Source organism: Ptychodera flava, chromosome 20, assembly GCF_041260155.1.
Source record: "Ptychodera flava strain L36383 chromosome 20, AS_Pfla_20210202, whole genome shotgun sequence".
Lineage (NCBI taxonomy): Eukaryota > Metazoa > Hemichordata > Enteropneusta > Ptychoderidae > Ptychodera > Ptychodera flava.
This window is the reverse complement of record NC_091947.1, coordinates 8,110,001-8,134,278: the sequence shown is the minus strand read 5'-3', so window position 1 is coordinate 8,134,278 and position 24,278 is coordinate 8,110,001. Positions and strand designations below refer to the sequence as shown.

Genomic DNA, 24,278 nt, shown 5'->3' with positions numbered 1-24,278 from the left:
TACACAGTGGGATGTAGTCTCTGTTACTGTATTTTTATCATGTTGTAAGGTCCCCAGTGGACTGCTGTCATTTTGGTTACCTCTGTTTGACCACAGTGAAGACACAGAGTGCATCAAAACTGGGGGAGTAGTGATGACAAACGTTATCGCAATCAGACTCGAATCTGCATAAATGTAGAGCAGATACAATAATATAGTACAATGCTTTCATTGGACAGGCAGATTTCCCCCTTCCCTCCCCCATCAATTTGCAAAAATTGTGCAAAGACAATAGAGAATTGTTAGCTCACAGAAAATGATATTTAAACCATTGGAATGCTGCGGAAATTTTCACACTGACAGCACTTATTTCTTAAATGGAGGTTTATCTCATGCGAATTTTGTCAAGTTTTTGCCCTTCCCTCTGCGTCTGGCGGTCTCGACGGGCTGCTCGCTCCATATGTGCAAGTTTTCACATAGTGCTGATCGCTTGTGTTTCACTGGGGCCGAGTAAACCAGGGGCAAACTGTAGAGGGCGGGCTACAAAAACATGAAGGAAGAAATCTTGACGCCGTTCAGAACAGGAAATCAACGTTTATCATGTTTTACGGACTTTCGATTCTCACAGCAAGAGATGTTAGAGACCCTTCAGTTTTATGAGGAGGTTGGCCGGAGGAACTGGGGGAGGGTCACATTTTACAAACTTGCTCTAGGGGGAGGATCAGATTTAACAAACTTAGCCCCAGGTAATGATCACATTCTACAAGCATAGCCTTGGGAGAGGATCACATTTTAAGCCTTATAGTGCTAAGTTTATGATGAATGACATACTTAATTGTCTGAATGAGTTGTGTAAAGAAACCTCACGACAGTCCTATGATAATAGCAATTGCAGTCTCTGCAATTCGCATAGTGTCAATAAACCGCATATGTTATGAGCAGAACTGTATTAACTATATGAATGGTGCATCACTAGCAGCAAACAAGGACACACATAGCACCTACTTATGCTGTGAACCATTTTTAATACTAGCATAACAAATGTCTCTCTTGTGATCATCAGCTTCACGTTTTATAAAACATGATGTATTCTATATATAATGTCCCATAGCAAAGCTTTTAAATATATGTATATAACATGTTTTACAAGATGCTGTATATTGCACCATAGCAAAGTGTTGAGAGGGCGAGAGAGGAAATCTACAAAGAGTGATACAGACTCTGATATAACAGATATTTTCCAGGTGACACGGTCTGCTAGAGTATGCACAATTTAGAAATCACAGTATCAGTATTAATTAAAGTAAAGTTTGCATTGTGTGATTTCCAAAGTTTCACATCCACTGAGCATTAACCAGTCTTAAAGCTCCATTAGCTGTGACTTTGGCTATTTTTATAGTATTTTTTGTTCTGTGTATCAACTGCAGTGTCTGGTTCAAATCCTTGAGGTATGATGAAATACCCACTGGTAGCTTATTAGTACATCTTATATTTGTACAGTCGGTATTCTTATTGTTGAAAATTGAATTCAAGTCCGGACAAGAATTCATTTGTCAACAATAACAATTGTCATTACACGTGTATGGGCTTTGTTGACAAGCAGAATACTTGGCATACTGATACGCCATAGGGAGTTTAACAGGAAACAGCATTTGATACACAGAACAAGAAAATAAAAGTATGACTAAAAGTTACAGCAAATGCTCTTTCAATATCTTAATCGTAACATAACAAAGTCTGCAGTTCTATCAAGGTTATACACACATTTCAAACCTTGGAGTTTGGAGGAGGAGGGAGAAAGGTCACATTTTAGAAATGGGCATCAGGGGAGGGTCACATTTTGTATGAAGGACCACCCTCAATTTCCTCCGCCCGGATCCGCCCCCCCCCCTCGTAATAACTGAATGCTCCCTTTAATAGATGTGCCTGATGTTTAGCAAACACCGAAGATACTTTGAAAACTTGCTACACCGAAATACGAGCTCACTGTTGCACCTTCAAGTTCAAAACGACGCGCCTAACCATGCATGGCATACAAATTATTACTATTTTAAATCTCATTTTTTTTCTCGAATAAGACAGTACATTAATACCCTCAAGCCATCTTTATGCAGGGAATGGTAATTAAATCGGACATGACGACTATTATTTGGAGAAGATACGTCGATACGGGAATCTGTCCTAAAATTCAGAACCCAGGTAACCCCAAACTTTGAAGTGAGTTTGCGAACTACAGGGCTCATTCAATTGCGGATGTGTATTAGTGCGGTACAATTACTGGTCAAAATTTAACCCACTTCACCTAAATTCAAGCCCACTGTCACACCTTCATCCGAAACTGTCAAACCCTTTCAAGACCAGCAGACATATAGCTCATGTTTTGCCAGTCAGATGGCACGTGCATCTGCTCCAGGGAAGACTCAGGATCCTATCCTGGAAATGGCCTTGGACAGCACAAACAATCATTTGTTTCGACTTTTCAAAGGTATCAGATAACTAAATAAGTGTGCTCCCTCCAGACACATACAAGGATTCTACGTCTGACATTTGTCTCCTTAAAACAACTCCTACTTCACGATTGTGTGAAATCTTTTTCTTAGTCGAGCCCACACACCTAGAACACCCCTTAATGGACACACATATCATTCAGTCAATCACTATAAATACACCGCATCTCTCTTGACAGTAACCCTACCTTGTTCTGCTTCTATTGTTATGATGATGATGATGATGATGATGATGATGATCATGATCATGATCATGATCATCATGATCATGATGATGACGATGATGATGATAATGGTGTGATGACGATATTATTTTTATTTATTATTGTACTTGGGCCTCAGCCCAAGTACATTTGTTTTCATTCCGTGGGAAAAAACTCTGTAAGGTATAACCATTCCTGGCTGAGACCAGGGAGGGCAAAATGTCTTGGCTTCATCTTTCTTGGCATAATAATGGCGTAATGATGTTAACTGAATGGAAGTGCTGCTCTCAGCCAGTCTTGAATAAGTGAGATGTGAATATTAATGCTTCTCTATCTGAGTTTTTGCCACAAAATCTTCTGAATATAATCAAAATGTGCATCGAAATGCAACAATTAATGCACCCTCCGTTTCCTAGGCGATGGCACGACCCTTGCTACACCCACTGGACGAGCCAAAGTGGGAGGGGTAATTTCAGTTTGGTCGAACAAGAGGGCTCGAGACCAGAATTTAACATTTAAACTTGAAATATGTTTAATCGCTGACAAGATGTGGACTAGTGTTAATCGAAGTAAAATTGTGAAAAGGAAAAGTTTTATATCCCGGACACAATGAAAAACATTACGACTGGAAACTGTACCCCCAGTTGAGAATAGTAATGCCCACAGCGATGGAGAACACTTATCCTTGAGCTGAGAAAACCAGACCATCATTTCGAAATAGAGCTGCAGATTCGAGAAGCTCGTTCAAAATAGCTAGGTACCCAATATAATATAAAGGGTGGTTTCGAGTTTTGAGGGCAAATTTCGCCTCCTTCATATAGAAATCGTACGTTTGTTTTTCCAGGAGAACACACCATTTGACACAAAATTTGCATGTAAAGGGGTCGCCAGTAAGCACGTGGTCAAATCTGGCATAAGAAACAATATGAAATGTTGGGTAAAGCCAGTCCAAAATAAACTGATTTGAACTTTTGTGTTTTGTAATTTATACCACTGCAGTAACATTACCTTTTTTTGACAACATCACACAATGTAATACGTTTTGAAACTGAATACTCCGACGTATTCTGTGTCTCCTTTGCTAAAAAATACGGTATGCCTATTACCATGTAAGGAGATGATGACGTCAAGACAGATTTGTAGTGTGTTTGGTCCTGGATGGTGCACGAAGTTTTGTCAAGGTAGCTTGTGTATTTATTTCCTAAATGGGAGAGATTAGGGTCGATCTAAACCAAAGCCGAAGAATGTTATGATCCTCTAAGCGAGCTGAACTCTAACGCGAATGGTTGGATAATTTGGAGGATGTCTAGAATGATCTCGTCTCATTAAGATTATTTGGCGGTCAGTATTGAATTTCAACTGCGTCACAAGTTTGCGAAATGAGTATTCCGTCGAACGGTCAACCAACGATATTTTAGAAATCTGGAGACATGGCACATCGCATTTTTATTTTAATATTTTATATTTTACAAAAGATGTAAGAAGCAATGATTTTGTCGAAAATTCTGAAAAAAATATAGGAAGATTTGATCGCGAACACATTTTCACTTGGGGTCAACTAGCTCTGCGTACGATGCTGTGTGTTCCGCTACAGCTAATCGCTCACCACAGCCCTGCAAAGACCCGTACGCGTACGTAGGGTCGGTGACGTCAAATCCATTTTGGGACTTGACGTAAAAAGCCAAATTACTGCCGAAATTCAGCGTTCTTGGGCCCAAGTCGTATCCCAGCCTACCTCAGCTACTCGATCGCTTCCAAAAATGACAGTCTTTTATTCACTTCTCGTAAATAACCGTCGATGTCGGCAACTCTCTCGCTAGCCCTACGTACGATGCTGTGTGTTAGCTGTAGCACATAGCATCGTACGCAGGGCTAGGGGTCAACATGGGGTCGCAGCCATGTTGCCTCAAAACTTATTTCTGTCTGCACTCAAAACTCAAAAATGTCGGATATGAACCTGAAAGATCGATGCAATTTTGTCAAACTTCGGCGAAATTTCAGCATATAGACAAAATTTCATCTAGGTAAGGTAAATTTACTGAAATTTGATCGACAAATAATCCTGAGCTTGAACGTGACAGCTCGCCTTCTCCGGGAAGTCAAGCACCCAGCTGCTCATACACAGTTGCCCATATGGCCAGGTTTATGAGATTGTTTTCAAGCGACGGCGGCAGACCGTACGGGGCTCTGGATATGAACCTACCGCCGGTGTAGCTGTAATAACTGTTGCGTTGTTTTTAGTGCCCACAGACGAAGTCCTGGGGGAGTTATAGGTTTGGTCATGTCAGTCCGTCCGTCCGTCCGTTCACGCAGATATCTCAGACATGCCCTGGTCAATTTCTTTCAAACTTTGCACAAGAATAGTACCCAACCCCATACAGATGCACGTCGATTTGTTTCACAATGCGATCGAATTTGGCCGTGTTAGAGGACTTTTTAGTTTACACCTCCATAGACTCCCATGTATAAGGCAGTTCTCCATAGACTTTCATGTATAAGGCCAAGAAAAATAAAAATTTAGTTTCTCATCGTATTCATATTGCCTAAAGGATGCAGTGACACAGTTTTTTGTCCCCACGGATAAAGTCCAGGGGGCTTAAAGATTGGGTCATATCCGTCCGTGAGTCCATCAGTGAGTCCATCGGTTCACGCAGATATCTCAGACATTTTGACAAAATATCATGTGACCTTGGTGACCTTTGACCTCAAATATACATATTTGTCCATAACTCAGTAACCACAAGTGCTACACCCTTCATATTTGGTATGATGGGACACCTTATGACGCCACATATTGTACCTCATTAATTATGCGCATATCTAATTTTGAGCGAGCCAATAGAGCTAGAGGTCTGATTTTTGGTATATAGGGATAAGTTAATATAATTTGTTTGACAAAACGTCACGTGACCTCAATGACCTTTGACCTCAAATATACATATTTGTCCACAACTCAGTAACCACAAGTGCTACACCCTTCATATTTGGTATGATAGGACACCTTATGACACCATATATTGTACCTCATTAATTATGCGCATATCTTATTTTGAGCGAGCCAATAGAGCTAGAGGTCTGATTTTTGGTATATAGGAATAACTTAGCAATACAATTATTATGACAAAATGTGACGTGACCTCAATGACCTTTGACCTCAAATATATATATTTGTCCACAACTCAGTAACCACAAGTGCTACATCCTTCATATTTGGTATGATAAGACACCTAACGACGCCACATATTGTATCTCATTAATTATGCGCATATCTAATTTTGAGCGAGCCAATAGAGCTAGCGGTCTGATTTTTGGTATATAGGAATAACTTAGCAATACAATTATTTTGACAAAATGTCATGTGACCTCAATGACCTTTGACCTCAAATATATATATTTGTCCACAACTCAGTAACCACAAGTGCTACACCCTTCATATTTGGTATGATGGGACACCTTATGACACCACATATTGTACCTCATTAATTATTTGCATATCTAATTCTGAGCAAGCCAATAGAGCTAGATGTCCGATTTTTGGTATATAGGGATAACTATAGGGTAGAAATCTAAATATGCCCATCTAAATATTAGACATCTACCATCGAGAACAAAAGAAATTTGCTGTAATTTGAATATTTAAGGAGTTTAAGCAATTTCACTATAAATAAAGAACCCCTGCCTCAAACTCCACAAAAGTTGCTAGACATATTTTGCCGTTGTCATGCGATTGCTTCGTTTAATAACCAGTTAATCAAATGCCTAATTGACAGGAGGAAATTCAAGACCATATTTGAATAGTAGTATATATTGTCCTCAAAATTACTCTATCTCGGCCCAAGTACTCATTGCCTTCAGCAATACTGCCTTGTTATTATTATTATTACTATTGTTGTTGTTGTTGTTGTTGTTGTTGTTGTTGTTGTTTTTGCTGCTGTCGTTGCTGTTGTTGTTGTTCTTCTTCTTCTTCTAAATGTGTGTAGACTACTCATGCAAATTCATTTCTGATTATGATTAGATCACTAATGCCTCCCGAGTAGAACGAAGTAAACATATTTTAGACTGTCTTTAAACAATTATTGGTAAAGCTCTTGAGTGACCTCTTAGTGACATATTTCGACACTTTCACAGAGCTGTGGCAGCGTCTTCGCGTTGTATGTATAAAAGGAAACTTGACTCCAACGTTATTTGCTCACAATATATATGTAGGTGAGTGCTCAGGCTTTTGCCTTCACTTTGCCCAAAGTGGGTGACCTCTCTGAAGTGACGATTAGGACGATGAGCGGTGTACCCCATTTATATGTACTCTTCTAATTTTCATACAAATTCATCTTTTAAAAAAACAGACTTGTACATAAGGAAAAATCAAGTGATGCATTAACGGGATCATATTTCACGACACTGGACACTATCTTAAAATGTATGTTTTATTACGGTTTGTGAATTAAACGTGATTTACAACAACACACGGAAAGGCATTTATTCTTTTCCTGAAAACAAGGAAAGATATGGAGTGTGCTGGAACGATACTTCAGAGTGTAATCAAAACAATCTTTATCGTCTTTCCTCTCGACCTTTTTTTTGGTTGATGATGAACTGACAAACGTGATCATCATCACAGTCCCCTGTGATCTATTCCGCTCTTGGACTATGCGCCCCATAGACGTGTGTACATATGCCTGAGAAAGGCATATGTACACACGTCTATGGGACGCATCGTCCAAGAGCGGAATAGATCACAGGGGACTGTGAACGGATTCGACTTTATAAGGTGTCTTTGTGAATGGCGAGATTCATTGGTTCATAGGTGTCGTTGTCTTCGCGATTCCCAGATACACATGAGTCCCCCTTGGTTTTGTATTCCATCGATGTTTGAAATGTAGTACTCGTGTCGTCTGCCCATGTCGGTGACATCATCAGAGTGCCACTGGACCGACTGCGCAGAGAAATTCCCTCGACCTGCGCGTGGTAGTTTTCTCCCATTTCCGTACAGGAAATGGAGCCCGTGCTTCTGGAGAGTTGTCGCGCATACCTCGGGATTTGGAGAGGGAAAGCTCTCTCCGGCGCGAACGTCGAAGTTGCTTGGCGGATCGTCGGACCGTGGTATGGTTTGAAACGGGGTTGGTACCGTGGTTGGTGAACCGATGATGAACTACCGTACAGGCACCAGTCACCCGATCTGTACCTATCGCAGAGGTCATGCGAGGAAAGTGACTTAATATCGACGCACCCTCCTGTTTCTGAGTGTAGGCCTCTGGTGGTGTTTTCCGAGAAAGCGTACGAAGCACCAATATTCTGCGAGGATCGTGCTCTCTTTTCTGGTGAATAATGATGACGTATTGTTGATTCACTGCTGTGGCATTTTTTAAGTCGCCTTGTACACACTTCTGCGGAGGATTTCCTCTTTTCCATCGAGCCTGCACCACCGACCTGAAACACTGCAAAAATTAAAAAAAAACTTCGTCAAGTTCGAGATCGCTAATGGAAGGTAAAAAGTAGCTATACAGCGCATGCGTCACAATTTACCACCCAATGAATAAGGGAGCAGTCGATTGACGAATATACCAACAAGACCACGGTAATCGCGATAGTCCATTTACTTCTGTGGTACACGAGTTTTAATTTTGTCAAGAGAGTGTAATATAAATGATGTAAGACGCTTTGTCTATGTTGTCTATGTCAAAACTTTTCCTGAAACGCAAACAGCTGAGACCAGGTAAAGTTTCCTGGATAAAAATACTAGATCGGAATTCCATAAGCTTACGCTCTGGTTTCATAATGCGTATGTGCATGTCCCGACTTGAATTCAGGGGATACTGTTTCTGTTTTTACATCACGTAATACTCACTTTTAACAATAATACCATTTATGTCATATAATACATACTTTCTGCCATATAAAACCTCAAAATCAACCCCGAACTCAATTAATGTCGATCGTGCATTGTACAGATTCAAATAGCTACTCGCTGTTACTGTGTTCTGAAGCTGGAAGTTTGTAAGAGCATCTATCAGTAACTATCAAAAATTATGTCAGTATATTTTTACCTGTTCTGCCTGTGTCAGTAAAGTGTCATCTAATCTTTCGGAAACTTTACGCTTCTGACTGATATTGTGTTATATCTACAATGGTGTACATTTTACAAGAACACTGCCCGAAGACAGTGACTTAGACTCTACCGCTTAATGTGTAAGAGATGTCACTTAATCCGATGGTTGAAAATACTCACTTAAGTTGACTGTTAGATGAACAGGAGTGATTATTTATTGCCGGATTTCAACATGGGGAGGGGGAGGGGGCGTATGCAAAGTGGCCAAGCCGTCTTGCGTTGCATTAACATATTTGTTGTCTTTTTTATTGAATTTATATCGCTTCACTGGTTGTTGCTGCGATTTAATTATCGTGCTTTTTGTTATGACAATTGCGCACACACCTACCGGCGCAACCAGAAATATTCAATCAAAGAATTATCATATAAATAAGAAGGCACGAAAGAATCATAGAATCGGTACGCATCAGCCGTTCACTTCCGTAATGCCTTTTTTCCTCATGCCTGAACAGTGATCGTATGCTCGTTGTTTCATTACGTAATGAGAAGATGAAAATTGTTGGAAACAATATTTCACGTCAGACCGGTATAATACGGACTTGCTGTGACTACGCATTCAATCAGTTCCGATGGGAAATTTACTTGAATGGGAAATGGAAATTTATTTCTGAGTCAATGGCATTTAAAAATGTATTTATTCGTATAATAGCAGTGGAAAAATCACTCGCCGCTTCTGATTCCACGCCTAGAAAATCCCGGGGAACAGCACTTTTATTTCCTTTGACTAAAATAAAAGAAACCACTTAGATGCCCGATTACAAAATTAATCCCAACACGCACACATATGTTTACATGTAAGTGATATAATCATCATGTAAGGTCGAGTGGTATTCATGAGGTCGTTAACTTCATGATAATTTTCGATGGTTTATACAACTGTATAAGATGTAGAAACTGATCGTGTTCAGAATTACAAGATTGAAAATAATTCAAGGAGACAAATTATATTACAATGAATCATGATCAAATAAGAGTCGTATGGCTCTGGTCTGAGAGAGAAACTTACCATTACTTCCGTACAAGGCCTGATAAGCCCCCAGCGGACTACCTGTCAACATGTAAGCACCCTGTAAAATTCTGAAATGGTAAACGCAAAATAAGTAAAATACTTGTTAGCTGATCATCATGATATTTCTGAATGAGCTTTGCTGGGGTAATCTGTTGCTTTGGTGTGTCATTTTTATCTCTGGAAAAGTCAGATGTATTAAGGTTACCATTTTGTCGTGGACTTCTATCCACTTCGTTGTTTAATTGTTTGTTTTGTGTTTTCATGACGAATCAATAGGTCGGACCATACAGGTTTTGGATAAAAAAGACAGCCATGTCCAACTTTTAAACGTTTGCAAAAACGGAAGATCGATATGAGAATATTGAAAAAATCGTTTGTATCCATAGACGTGACATGATAGTATTCGAATAGAGTACTCAAATCAAAATGCTAGAGAGACCGATAACATGTACTGGTGATGCGATGTGCGCATATGGGAACCTTAAAACAGTTTTCAAAGTTGAAAAGCTAAGCTAGTTTTCTCTATCCGAATCTCAAGCAACATTTAGTGTACGTCGATCGTCTTCTACGGAAAGCCGCCGATTAGAGGTTTGAATGGTTGTAATTGAGGGATACGCTGATAAATTATTTACTATCAACTTTTTCTGTTGAAATTACAGAAATGGGTGTTTATAAGGGTGTAGCATTTACTTACGCGGTGACATCGGCGTCTCGGAATGCCTTGGCGAATGGATTGTTCTGTATCTTGAGTTGAGTGACCTGTTCATTCTGGTAAGCTGTGACAGCGATGAACGACGCCTCTTCGAAGTCGAAATACAACGACTCGCTTTCCTCTCCCTTCGATTTGCAGGGCTTTTCCCGTTTAATCACGATAACCGGCGTGTATTTGTGCATGGAATGGAGAACCGTCTGCAGAAAGAAAAGTTCAAAGTTACGGCTGATGTTCAGATCATAGTGCAATTATTATAGAATCCAATTGATACTGCGGCATGGCGTTTTGCAAGTCATTATTGGATATATCATGACTAAAAGATATTCGGTAAATTGACAACAAGCACAAAATATATCAATAATTTATATCAATAATTAAAGGTATGCCTCCGTGTGGATATCGAGAATATATAATAATTGAAGATCAGTATAGCTAGAAATGTATAGATATAAACAATAACAGAAATATTTCTACAACAGTGCTTGAACTATAGTCTCTACACACGTATCCATTATCCACTTACGAGTTTCACTCATCACGCTCATAATTACGGATTTGATTGACAATGTACATAGTAAACTGTTAAAGACCATACTTACATGCGTTCCTAAATTGTCTTTGTTGTTAGTAATTTTGACTTTTGCGAAAGAAATTTTGGTTCTCATCCAAAATTCACCGAAGGCTGGTGAATCTGGATGTTCGAATGGTTTGTTGGCCAGCGGTGGGTCTGCTTTGCCGACTGGTAACCAGTTGTTATTGATGAACTTGTAACGATTACCATCGGCCGGACAAATCCTCATCTTAAAGCTGTACAAGGCGGTGGGATCTAGGCCCTGAACGCTGGCCACAACACAAGGAAACATCCGCCTGTGTAAGAAGTAACATGAAATAATTTGATATTTGATACAATCTAACGAAAACTCAATGGTATTCAACTTAAGTATCTTTTTTTTTTGTTTCTTCACAATATATACAGACATGCACGGATGTATATATATATATATATATATATATATATATATATAATATATATATATATATATATATATATATATATATATAAATATCTCGACATATAGAGAGACAGATAGATATGTATTCATCCATATATAGATATACATATTTATGGATGTATACATATCTATGTATGTAAATATATGTATAGTTCATATGAATTATATGTAATAGGTGATCTGTGTAACATATAGAAACACATATATCATACAATGTGTATTTATGTATCTCTCTTGATATATATTATATATATATATATATATATATATGTATGTATATACACATACATACATACATACATACATTCATTACAGAGAGAGAGAGAGAGAGAGAGAGAGAGAGAGAGAGAGAGAGAGAGAGAGAGAGAGAGAGAACGACTTACATTCATACATACATACATATAAACACTTGAATCGAACTCAAGACAAAAGACAAAATTGAAAAGTTTTGAACATGTCGGATTCGTCCGTGTAATAGTATTTCCCAACTGTTACGGTTCCGGTGATTTCTCAAAAGTTGACAACGGAAACGATTGTTTTCGCCAAACTGATAGAAAGTGGAATTTGTGAGATACAAACGTGAGGTGCAATTGTCAGTCCGTTTCCAATAGTTTGAACTAAGAACCAGTGATATGCCACGGCCTCTTCAGGTTTACAGTGGATAGTGATGAAAGTTTGACTGTTTATGAGATCCCAGTATCAATAATTACGTTATCATTAACAGTATACGAAGGGTTTTTGTCAGCGTAATGAATTCAAGTATCAAACAGCTCAGTGGAAGAGGGCGACCGGCATAGCTTCTGACCGATGTCAATACTGCAAATTCCCTGACTTTCAATGATGCACTTCATCGAGAAATGATGTTTTCTTCACAGAAAACATTCCCAATGTAATCTCAGAAGTACATCATCGCCAACAACAAAAAAATTTAACCGAGAAGGTTTATATATTGTCTTGGCAAAGACAACGCATGCTTCCAGTCTTGGCGTTGACATGGATGGAATCTTAACAATTCCCGTGGTTGAAAAGAGATCGCCATGGATAGATGAAGTAGCCCTTTTCTTGAGACGCAATGAATCAATCAGCATGTAGAACTTACAAATAAAGTGATCAGCACTAATTCTGATTATTTTGACTTTTCTTTGTCAATGACTGGTAAACTTTATCATGATTTAACTTAATCATTTGTCACGGTCGTTTTCGACGCGATTACAGACGCTACAAAGATCCGACAATGTAGTCGCCCCCGTCAATTTCTAGATGCGCAATAACTTTTATTAACTGTGCATAATCAGACTGATTTAATGAAGTTTGGAAAACTGGAGTTTCCGATCTTTGCTTCAATTCATACAGAAGTTATTGCAAGTTTGAGTGACATTACTGATGTGAAGAGGAGTACTGCTGGCCGCAGTAAAACTCATCCGGCTTGAAGTTCCAGTCTGTGCAAGACATTTATTCTAGTAAAAAAACAAAGAGAATGAATCTTTTGCGACACCTATCGTTTTCTGAATAAACAATTATATATGCGTCTTTCCAGTACTGGACTAACCGAAAGGTTAAGACTAGTTAATCAATACTACATGAATCTACGAAAATATCCGAACCGAATCTTGGAAACATTTTGACATAACGATAAGCCATGCAGTCAATGCTAACTGTTATTGTATGAAATATCGAGTAAATCAAACGAAGTCGCTGGTATACAAATGCATCAGGTTCTATCCTAGCTGCTCTATGAATTTATATGTATATATATATATATTTGATAAGTGGTGGAGGATAATCGTTAGTTTTAGTTGTGGACACGAAGGGGCGAATAATGGTACTAGTTTATTGATCGACACATACCAGATCTCCTAGTAACACACCGGTTCTACATCCTTAGAGTGAAAGTTAATCCTTATAAAACTTAGGATATTTGTACGACCCTAATGCAAACGTCATGATTTATTTGATTTCGGGAGAGATAGAACTTTTTAGGGAACTCTCAATGAGTGTGATATGTATAGAGTTGGTTGCATACAATTTTCGATCAAAGATAAACTGTAAGCTTTCAGTCGCCAAGATGGGGAAAGGAGCATCTTCTGTTTTATGCAAGCAAGAAACTGTTACGAACGGCGATAAATTTCTCTTCCGCGCCGGATGAACTGGGAAAATATGTAAGATCGGCACAACACATCGGAGGAATGCTTTGGTTTGGGTTTTTGGTCGATAGACAAGTTCTCTGAAAATGTTACGTATTAAAAGTCAACTTGCCTTCCAGCGCGATTCAGTATCATTTCTGTGCCGCATTTGTGAAATTCGGTCCACAATTCAGGCTCCGCAAGAGACACGGTGATGCCGTTTCTGGTAGCTGATAACTTCAATTTTGATTCGCCCCGGTCGAATTGCTCTTCGTGGATTGCCATTGACAGGGTATCTTGGTCTTTGTCGTAAGTTTTAAGTACTGGCTCGGACTTCGAATGCTTTCCTGAGAATTTCTCATTGATTCCAAGAGTTGAGCTGCATCTCTGCGCACCTGTGGCGTTGTTGTACATGTTTATGCTGTCAGGCTGGTGGAAATCGGGTCCCTCTGTGATGCCTTTTCGCAGGCTACTAGGTAGGTGACTGGTTTTGTTATTATTGTTGTTATTGTTGTGCCAATACGCTGGAAGGGACATGTCGTCTGACCCATCATAACTTCCGCATAGCTTCAAAGCAGATGACAAAGGCTTGTCTTTTTTGTTAGCATCCTCTTCCAAAAGAGAGGCGATCGAAAACGCGAGAGCTTTTTCCGAGAGTGCCATGGTGCACAAGTACAGACCTTAACGTGTACCAACGGTATGTCGTCAAGGCAGAACAGGAGATTGCCGTGTTAAAATGCCTCGCATATGACTGAGTTAAAACATTGAAAACGCTTAAAATATTCTCGTCAACTTCTTAGTGTCCGTCGTGAAGGATTTGATTGGTTGCCACCTGTTTCGTCATCGGCGCACGACATCACCAGGGCAACGCGGGATGACTCAACAATAGGGGTACGTGTCAACGCGGCCAGAGCTTTCTGACCGACTTCCGTTCCCATGCGAGGGTCTTCGCTTCAATCAGAACATTTCACGATTTTGGTGTCACATGGTCATTAGGGAGCTATAGTACATTTTTATTGAAAGGTTGGACGTTGGCGAGAAAGGAATTCCTTTCGCTATGATGCCCGAAAATAATGGCATATTTTGTCGATGCTAGTGTGTGTGTAAAGCGACGAAAGACTTTCAACAATTGAACTCTTCTTAGAAGTGTCCTAACATTTGATATCCATCTTGTTTTTCGCTTTTTCATCGGCGCATTTGTCAGCTATTGAAATCGCCGGGATCTACAATGATATACGACTTTTGATTCTGCCTCGGTCGAATATAGTTCTATTGACCAGAATAACTGGCGATGGCCCGGCCACCAGGGTCACTTTTCCCGTTATAAAAACCGCAGATCACCTAAATATTATCGTCTCTTTTGAACACCATCGCATCCACGTGCGACACGAAACACTTCATCAAAGCTATTGTCAGTGACTAATCGGCCGAGCCCAAACAAAATTGTCAGAACGCCAGTCTGACTGACTTCGACATTGGTCGGGGATTAAACGCAATATCCACGAGGAAAAATATGACCATTGATGTATAATACCTGTCCACAGTCATACACAACATAAGTCATCTCAAATACATCAAATTAAAACACACATTCTTACATACCATGTGAAAAGATGTACACGATCATAGTGAAGTCCTGTTTCTGTCTCTCTTAATACCAATCGTGATCAAAAATCAGGCAAACTATAGACGATTCTGTTTTTGTTCCTTTATCACGTAATTGCAAAAAGGTTCAATAATTGCCCAGTCTTGTTGATTTAAAGGAAAAACTCAGCGGGGTTACTTCGTCATGACATCACGCGTCGCCATTCATTATAATTGTGCTTTATCAAGGGAAAACAGAAAACAAATAAAAAAAATGTTTGTTGTCGGTCCAATTTTGGACAAAAACCGACTGTCGTTTACACGCAATCTTTTCGACCATGTACCATTGCACTCCGTTGCATCCGTGATCAGTTCGACCGAAACATGCAACTTTACAGACATGCGCAGATCTTTTCGTAGTTGGCACGACGATATTTCTTCAACGGTCTACGTGTCAATGTTATCCACTATGGCTCAAATTTAAGTTTTTTACATTATAAGTGTTTGTGTATTTATTTGTTTGGTTGATCGGTTGTTATGTTTCGATAAATTTATTCTCGATCCGTTGCAATCGGCAATCGACCGATCAGCAATCAAGTTATAGATGACGCGGCCCTGCTACACATTGGTCAGGCGAGACTTATCGTGAGACGTTTTTTCAAGTTTCGATGATATTTTGATTATATTTTTCCTAGAAAACCGTACGTTTTATTCTCCTCAAGTTCTCCCAAGCGCATGTACTACCAGCTTTTAAGCTACTAATCTCAACGTACTGTGTAATATATGCAACACTGCCGTTGATAAATGAAAATTAGTCCGGACAAGAATTCAGAAGTCAACAACAACAACCACAACAACAGATAGGACATAACATACAAACAATGATTTTTGTTGAAAATTAAACAATGCGCATTTCGCACGATTCTCCGAGATGTACAAGAAAAAGTATAATACAAGCGAAACGGAAAATACATTACAATTTACGGAGATTAAGAAGACTGAGCTGCCACTCTTTTTTCTAGCAATACAGTTCCAAACCGGGCAATTGTGCACGAAGGCATGATTACGGTATTTGTCAAGCCGCATGTGAGGTAGAACTTTACTATATGAGCAGGTGTTGTGTTACTTCAAATAGCGTTGATCGCGATTTCGGGTTTGTTACTAAATATAGCTGCACGCGCGCGACTTTCGGACAAATAAGCTGAAATTCGGACAAATTTTGTCGTTGTGTGCGCGGCTGTTGTTGCAGCTTGTAGTCTCAGTCATCAATTCATACGAATAAGTGTGACGCTAAATAGCCCTAACACTCGCGGGCTTTATTTTCGTCGTTTATGCTGAAAATGCGGACAAATGTTTATTTATGCATGTTAATGAGAGAGAACAGTGACGTCATTTGCGATCAGCGCTATTGGACAAAGTTGGACACCCCAACTTCGTCTCTACAACTTCGCTGTGAACTTTTCATATGACTAAGATAAATACTGAATCCTCTTGCAAATAGAAAACCGTTGTACTTTCCAACACTCAAAAAAATCTGAACCTTTCTCTAAGACAAATTTGGCAATTATACATCTCGGTTTGTTTAACGATGCGATCCAATCAGGTATACAAGTCGGCTATTATGCAGTGAAATGTTTTCTAGTCCATATTTACAACTTTAAGATCGCTCACTTTGTTTCAAACTAAACACAAGTAAAATACATTGAGTTTAACAATTATTTTTAAGTTGATACGTGGACAAAATATAAGTTTATGTGATATTTGTGTCGGTTGTTTCTTCTTAAGTGTTGTTTTTGAGTTTGCCGTATATCTGTATATGCGCAAACGCACATAAAAATACGTGTATTTCCATACGCGCTTGAACACATGGGTTAGTTTGTACAGCACGTGATCCTTTGGGCGTACTGAGGCTGTAGAACATATACCGTCCTTTTTATTCTGGAGTGGAACCATTGACCAGTTTCTTGCAGGCTATCGTCATGACAAGCCTGAACTCGTTGTCAAATCAACAAACACACTATGACTTAAATGCGCGCACCACTTCGGTAATCCACAGAACATAAATATACCTCTCCCTGAAAAAGACTATCCATGGTTGTCGGAGACAAAGCAAATGTCTTTTTTTTCCGAAACACTTTGCAAGTCATGTATGGAGAATTATACAACTGACACAGCATTTTTTTTTTTTCTATTTATATGTCAGTTTTGTGTTTGATATTCCAACATAGGACTGTTTTTCCAAGGTGTTTATACGGAAGTCTCACAGAATGTTGCCATGACAGCAGTGACGCACTGACAGAGTGTCATCACCACGCAGTTGTGTGACCACGGTAACTGCATTTAGTGTCTTCGCGGCAGGAACGTAGGAAACCTGACTACTTATCAAGGGCTAATTAACGTCAGCCCGATTGTCGGTGACTGTTCCCTAATGAACCAATGGAGTGCATTCTTTGTGCGAGGTGCGTTTCATATATGTATGAAAGGTCCATTGAGTCATCACAACTGTTACTTTGTCTAAGCTACGCTCGATTTTATCGCGGAAATTGGCCTGTTGGTCAAATATTTCGACAGTGTCGAGGTCCGACCGTTAATTTTAATGAAGGCGGCAGATTACGGACATAGACGGAAATTGTCTCCAATATATGTCAGAGAAAGAGGGTCTTTGATTGACAGATCAGCCTGCGAGGCGCGTGTGTGAGAACACAAACGAAGGTGGGCGAGTGGACAACTGCCAACGAGAGTAAACGGAAGAGTTGATAGTCTGAGTAGAATAGAGACATTCGGCGGGTGGGTGGACGTAACTGGTGGTTTGTTAAAACTATGGGAAAATGAAAGAAATTGGGCCGGAATGAGAGAGATGGTTGAAAATATGCAAAATAATGGATTTGGTACTAAAAGGGGATACTTCACATGATGTAATAGACAAAAACGCGGCTGAAACAAACTTCTGGCGGTGAGCCATCATTTGAAAACGTCCGTGAATATTTTGCTTGGTAATTAGAATTTTATATTTGATTAAATTTTGCTACGGCGCAGTGAAAACGGTGCCTTGCTAAAATTTGTTTTTAAATGAAAATCTGTGCAATTATCTTGTTCGGACAACCAAATCGTCCTTTTTTCAGTTGGTTAGTTTGTTTTTGCCGTTTTTGCCGAGGGATGAAAACTTCTACTGTGAAGGGCTTCGTGGATGACCTCTCTCCGTGCGTAGGAAACCCACAGCTAATGGACTTGTGAACAATTCTAGTTATTTTGTAAATAAGAAAATAGAAATGACTCCACATCATGACACAGTTCAGTAAAAGTTAAAAATCTTTGTTTTTCACTTGGTTGACTCGGGAGATTTCGGTCCTTTGCTGTGTGATGTTTTGGTGAACTTCCCTTTAAAGTCTTGGGGAAAACACTCACGCCTCTTGCCCCAATCCAGACTTTTTTGTTCCAAATGCCCTCTACCCATGTATTTGCAAATATGCACGCCATTAGAAATAATTACTTCGAAGTTAATGATCGTTTAAACATATGTGGTGTGATGTTCTGTCATATGTAAAATAGAGAAATTTAATCATAATATCAACAGTAAGTGAATAAAAAGGAAAATAAATATAATTATTGAAAACGTCTCATAGTGCACAATATTAAGTAGATGATAGTTTACTGTGTGTAAAGACGCGTCATCGACCACTCATTTAATTCAAAATAGGCCTAAGGTGGTATGCGCCTCAGAAGTTAAAGAGTTAAATATTTCCTCAGTGAAACTTTCAGCCATTCTCTCACCAAATCAAGAACAGGAATCAGAAGCACAGGTTGGTACTGGAAAAACAAATTACTTGACATTTACCGATATTTGAAATTCAAAGTGGTCACCGTCCCCGTCTTAACTCTATGGGGAAAAATAAAATTTCGATTTTCGAAACACTAAGATGGTGAAAATTTCGCTTATTCCAAGAGCTTTAAAATGAGGCCCCCCCCCCCCAACCCCATGATATCAGAAAGGAATTGTAAAAGTTTGTTAGTCCGAACATCTGTCCCCGAGGCATATTCTACTTAATTTATATAGGAAAGATGCGTCCAAGGCTTGAACAGAAGACAAAAACTCTCAAGAACATGTACAAGTTCTGAAGACACACTTTGACCTTTTTTTGTTAAATGACAGTTGAGGTTGAGGCACATTTCTATCTTTTTCTTTTTTATCTTTTTTTTGGTTAGCATTGAGAAAATTTTGCGATGATTGGTTGCTGGCGAGAACGCGCATTCTCTTGTCAATGGTTCCTGTCGAATTGAATGTGTCTCCTTCGATACCGAGGTTATCTATGATGAAATTTTTCACCTTGGCTTCCGAAGGGTCTTAGGTTTCATTCTCTAATATACCTTTGAAAATCAAAGTATCTCTTTTCATCTGGTCTGTTACAGAGTCTACTTAACTGGTGCGTTATCATACTAAATCGTTCAGATGTTTGCTCTCTTCGGAAAATTGGGGTGTCTCTTCTCTGGTCCCTTGAGCATCTTGTTGTACGTCATGAATGTCACTGCAGGCTTGTTCGTCAGTCTTTTTACGTAACTCAGCGACCATCTTGTCCATCTTAATTCCAGGTCAGAATTTAGTTTACATCATTGCCGCCTCATGATATCTGTCAACTTCAAATTTTAACTGTCAATGCCAGAGAGCGTTAATGTGGTTTGTCGAGTGTGTCTTTTATTAGCGATATATTTACTACTATAGTCAGGCCATGGGTAGCTTTCAACTTCACCATAGACACGTGCATACTCAGCACAAGTACAGACGAGATTCTCCAACAACCCACTGTGTCCTACAAGTTTACCTCATCGATGTCAACAGAAATATGAAATGAATACATTTAAGGCAACCTTATAACAAATAGATATTTTATGCAATGAAGCGTTAAGATGAATATAAATACATATATACATACATACATACATACATACATACATACATACATACATACATACATACATACATACATACATACATACATACATACATACATACATACATACATACATACATACATACATACATACATACATACATACATACATACATACATACATACATACATACATACATACATGTGTGTGTGTGTGTGCGTGTGTGTGTCATGTGAGTATAACTCTAAGCTATTTTTGTTTTTTTATGGCCTTCATAGTTTTTGCTACTATATAAGTTGCTTACTCCTCAAGATACCCATTTACAATATTGACAACAATCTTGTACATTTCGGATGGTGGCCGTCAGCACTGAAATAAACTTGAATTGAATAATCATGTATCTCATTTTGTGACTTTCATTCCAGCGCAAGTGTTATACTAACTCATAATCAGAAATCACATTCACGATTTCGTGTTATAAATAGACAGAAACACTCAAAAATCAGCGGACGCTGAGACCCAACTTCCCCACTCTGATTAAAACATTTGTGTTGGTCAAGAAACTGGTACCAGTATTGTTTCAAGTCCATTCCTGCAGTAGATTTCCTGTTGATGAAAATATAGTGATCAGAGTCCTCGCTGGTATTAAACTAAGAATTAAAGTCCATAAAATATGTATGGCTAAAAAGACGTGGCAATATTTTGCTCAACATACGATATCACAAACATTACGCGATAAAGTAATATTCTATACCGGAATCAGAAAATGCATTTCTAAATTCAAATAGCTGTAACGTTGGCAAAATTGTCATTAGTTTTTTTGGATTTCAACTGCGGGGTTTTTTAATTTTGTACATTCACTATTTGATTATTTGTCACCGTGGCCTGTACGTGAGCAATGGGCATTTTCACGGCGGAATACAATATATTTCACATAATGCATAGGTTGCAAACATAAAAAAATGTGCACACAAGAAAAAAATGTTATGCTACATATACAGGCTTAAAAATGATGGGGGTATTTTTTTACTTTGTACGTACAAAAATGTATCGTGCCTGACAATAATTTTAGGACTACAGGCACATTCAACATCTAAAAAAAACCAGAGTAAATCAGATCAGTTTTAGGCACAGAGAAAGACAATGCAAAACCACAGATGAGAAAATAGGAGGATCATAATTTTCAAAATTATTTTTGAATTCAAACCTTTGAAAACTTTAATGAGCTTGATAAATATATTGATACACACGAAAACAGGAAGTTAATGAACGAAAACGAGGCAAATCATAGCTGCTCACATCAAAACTACACCGTATCTTTCATCTGCGAAATTAGTATTTCCGGAAATTATCATGACAGAGGTCAGTGGGCACTCAGAATCACACACATTCGTGTATTAAAAGTACAACTGTCTCCAGTAGAACACCGGGATTTGATATAAAATACGTGCAACCTTGTTGTCAGTGTCCACTCCGAGCGGCCACTGACGGTTATCACTGAGCTGTGACTGGGACAGGATGGTTCATTCGGCCTAGGAAAACATCACCTGTAAATCTACTGGCGTTCGATTGACACAAATAAAAATTTCCAAAATTTCTGAACTTAAGTAAGGGGTTTGTTTCAGGAAAATCATAAGAAGGAGGGTTGTAATGATGGTTTTGTAGGCAAAACTACTATACTGTTTTGTTGTATGGATTTATATATATATATATATATATATATATATATATATATATATATATATATATATATATATATATATATATATAATCGAGGAAAAATAAATTTCATATTTATTAGCTCTGTGAAATACATCTTCGCTCTCAAACAGAAGTAGAACACAAAAATATACTATTAAAATGTACTTACAGTCAGTAAATACGTTGAAAATGGCTAGCAATTCTCTCACTTCGCAAGGCACCTGTGAAATTTAAAAATCAGTGTTCGAGTCAGTCAGCCTGCTCTCAAAAATTCAACTGTTACTACAGTTTGTTTTGCCAATGATATACGTGATTGAATTTGTTTTATCAGAGTCAGTGCATGCCAGCTACATATTTAAAGTAGATAAATGGTCCATATTCGTGTATCCTTTGCAGTTATCTTGTTAAAGGCAAATACCGACAGAAGTAACGCTGATGATGTGCACATACCAGTGTTTTGTCTGAATCTGTTTTGTGAGTTTTATTGGCCACCCTCTCCTGAAATTCTGCTGATTTTTTAATCCCCAAATAATTAAATGAAAAATTGATGACCCTCGAAAATTCTTCCTGCCTACCCCAATAGCAAAAATGAATTCTCTCTACTTTGTTACTTACAACCCGTATATATATATATATATATATATATATATATATATATATATTATATATATATATATATATATATATATATATATATAAGGGACAAAATCGCTCTTTTTTAATCTTCTCATGATTTTTGTTTGATATGAAAAGCATACATAGTGTGTGTTGTTTGGCTTCTTGAAACATGCTGAATTACTGGTCAATTGTGCACAATCTCAACTCTTCTTGCAGCCAGATAAGATCAAATATTCAGTGAAACATTTCTCTGTTCCGTGCTTAACTTTCACCATGTATGGCTGAACATACAACTGTTAAAAATGTTTCGACCTCGCGGTGCAAGCTTTAATTTTCCATGCCATTTATACAGATGAAAATAGCACCTTTTCCTTAACATTGATGCAATGTTGATTTGTCGTAGGAAAGCAATTCGGTAAAAGCAAAAATCAATTCAGTCTTAGGTCACAACCGAAATCATCTGTTTTCATTCAACAAGGGCGTAATTTTCACACTTTTGGAGTTATGTACCACCGTCATATTGTCCACTGGGTTTTCTTGATATCACAAAAAACTTTGTCCCTTTAATGGAATTTCAAGATGGATAAAAACGCAAATGTTTAAGCCGCATACGACAACTAATCAGAAGAATGGAAGGCTTTCAACGCCATATTACAAATTAAAAAAAAACACACCTTTAAGTCAGAACATTGAATCTTCCAAAGTCATGCTTTGGCGAGAAATATTCACACCAGTGGACGGTGAGACAAGTGTAAAATTTGAAAAAATATACATGATTTGATCTCTCGCAAAAATATATCAAATCCTTGAAAGTGACTAAAATGTAATATGTAGCCTAATTTTGCGTATACATCCTCGCTCTCGTGATCCGGTCTGTAATTGGGTTTCGCGTCCTGTGTATGAACGCATTATTGTATTTTATATGTGCCTGAATTTAATTCATGAGGAGGTTGCTGATAGTAGGACTTATTGTTGGACCAGTCTCTTTGATTAAAGATTGGTTCGGTGGCAATGTATTCGTAGGTATAATTTCAATGTACCGAACGAAGCGAATAAGTTGATTCGTCATTTCATATAATAGCGCCATTTGAGTTGAACAACCGTCAAAGTTTATCGATTGTTTAAGAAAACGAGTTCAATTTCGAAGTTCTCAGTAAAGCTCACTGCTGCAAGGGGATTTTAATGAAACGTGTCAAACCAGAGAAATACAATGCGCCCAGTGTCTATTTGCCAGCCTGATAGCAATCGTACGAAACCGCTGATTCGGAATACGCCACTTTTAGCGTCGTGTGCTGTATTTGTGGCACGTGTTTCGATATTGCTGTCAAGTGTCCAGGCCATTGGTTTTGCAACAAATGTTGAACATTGGTCTCCTAATTAGCCCCATAGAATACAAACCCCCTGCTTGTCCTAACACTGTTGCAACAAGGGAAAGTACATCCACTCAAGGCCAGTGCCTTCCTACCAGTCTTGCGCATAGACAGTAGGAAGACCACACCTGCAAAACTGCCCTTAAATTGCCTTTATCAATTTCAGTGACAGAAAGAAAATTGTCCGACTGTCTTTTCAATTTTCACTAAACTCACATCATCCCAGAGTTGAAGGCACTTATAGATGGGAACAGTTGTGAACAATGTCTGATAATGAATGGAATTGTATTCATAAGCCCATCGTCCCCTTCATGTGTTTTATTCTTGTTGGTGGCCTTCTGGCGAGAATAGAGATGCATTAATACTGGTCTTGTCTCCCCGGTCAATATGCCAAGTATGACATCGTATACAGCTGGTGTTAAAATGCTTCAGAAAAGGGTCGCTGTCAAAAATTAAGACTAGAGAT

At 38.6% G+C, this 24,278-nt stretch overlaps 1 protein-coding gene across 1 annotated transcript; it reads right to left on the bottom strand.

Annotated features, from left to right (window-relative positions):
- Positions 1–7,099: 7,099 nt before the first annotated feature.
- On the bottom strand, positions 7,100–14,408 carry LOC139119918 (uncharacterized). Its single transcript, XM_070683877.1, has 5 exons — positions 13,786–14,408; positions 11,116–11,383; positions 10,499–10,713; positions 9,802–9,872; positions 7,100–8,124 (listed from the first exon to the last, which is right to left on the bottom strand). The coding sequence occupies exons 1-5, from the start codon at positions 14,313–14,315 to the stop codon at positions 7,451–7,453; spliced, it is 1,758 nt and encodes a 585-aa protein (XP_070539978.1). The 5' UTR covers positions 14,316–14,408; the 3' UTR covers positions 7,100–7,450.
- Positions 14,409–24,278: the final 9,870 nt, after the last annotated feature.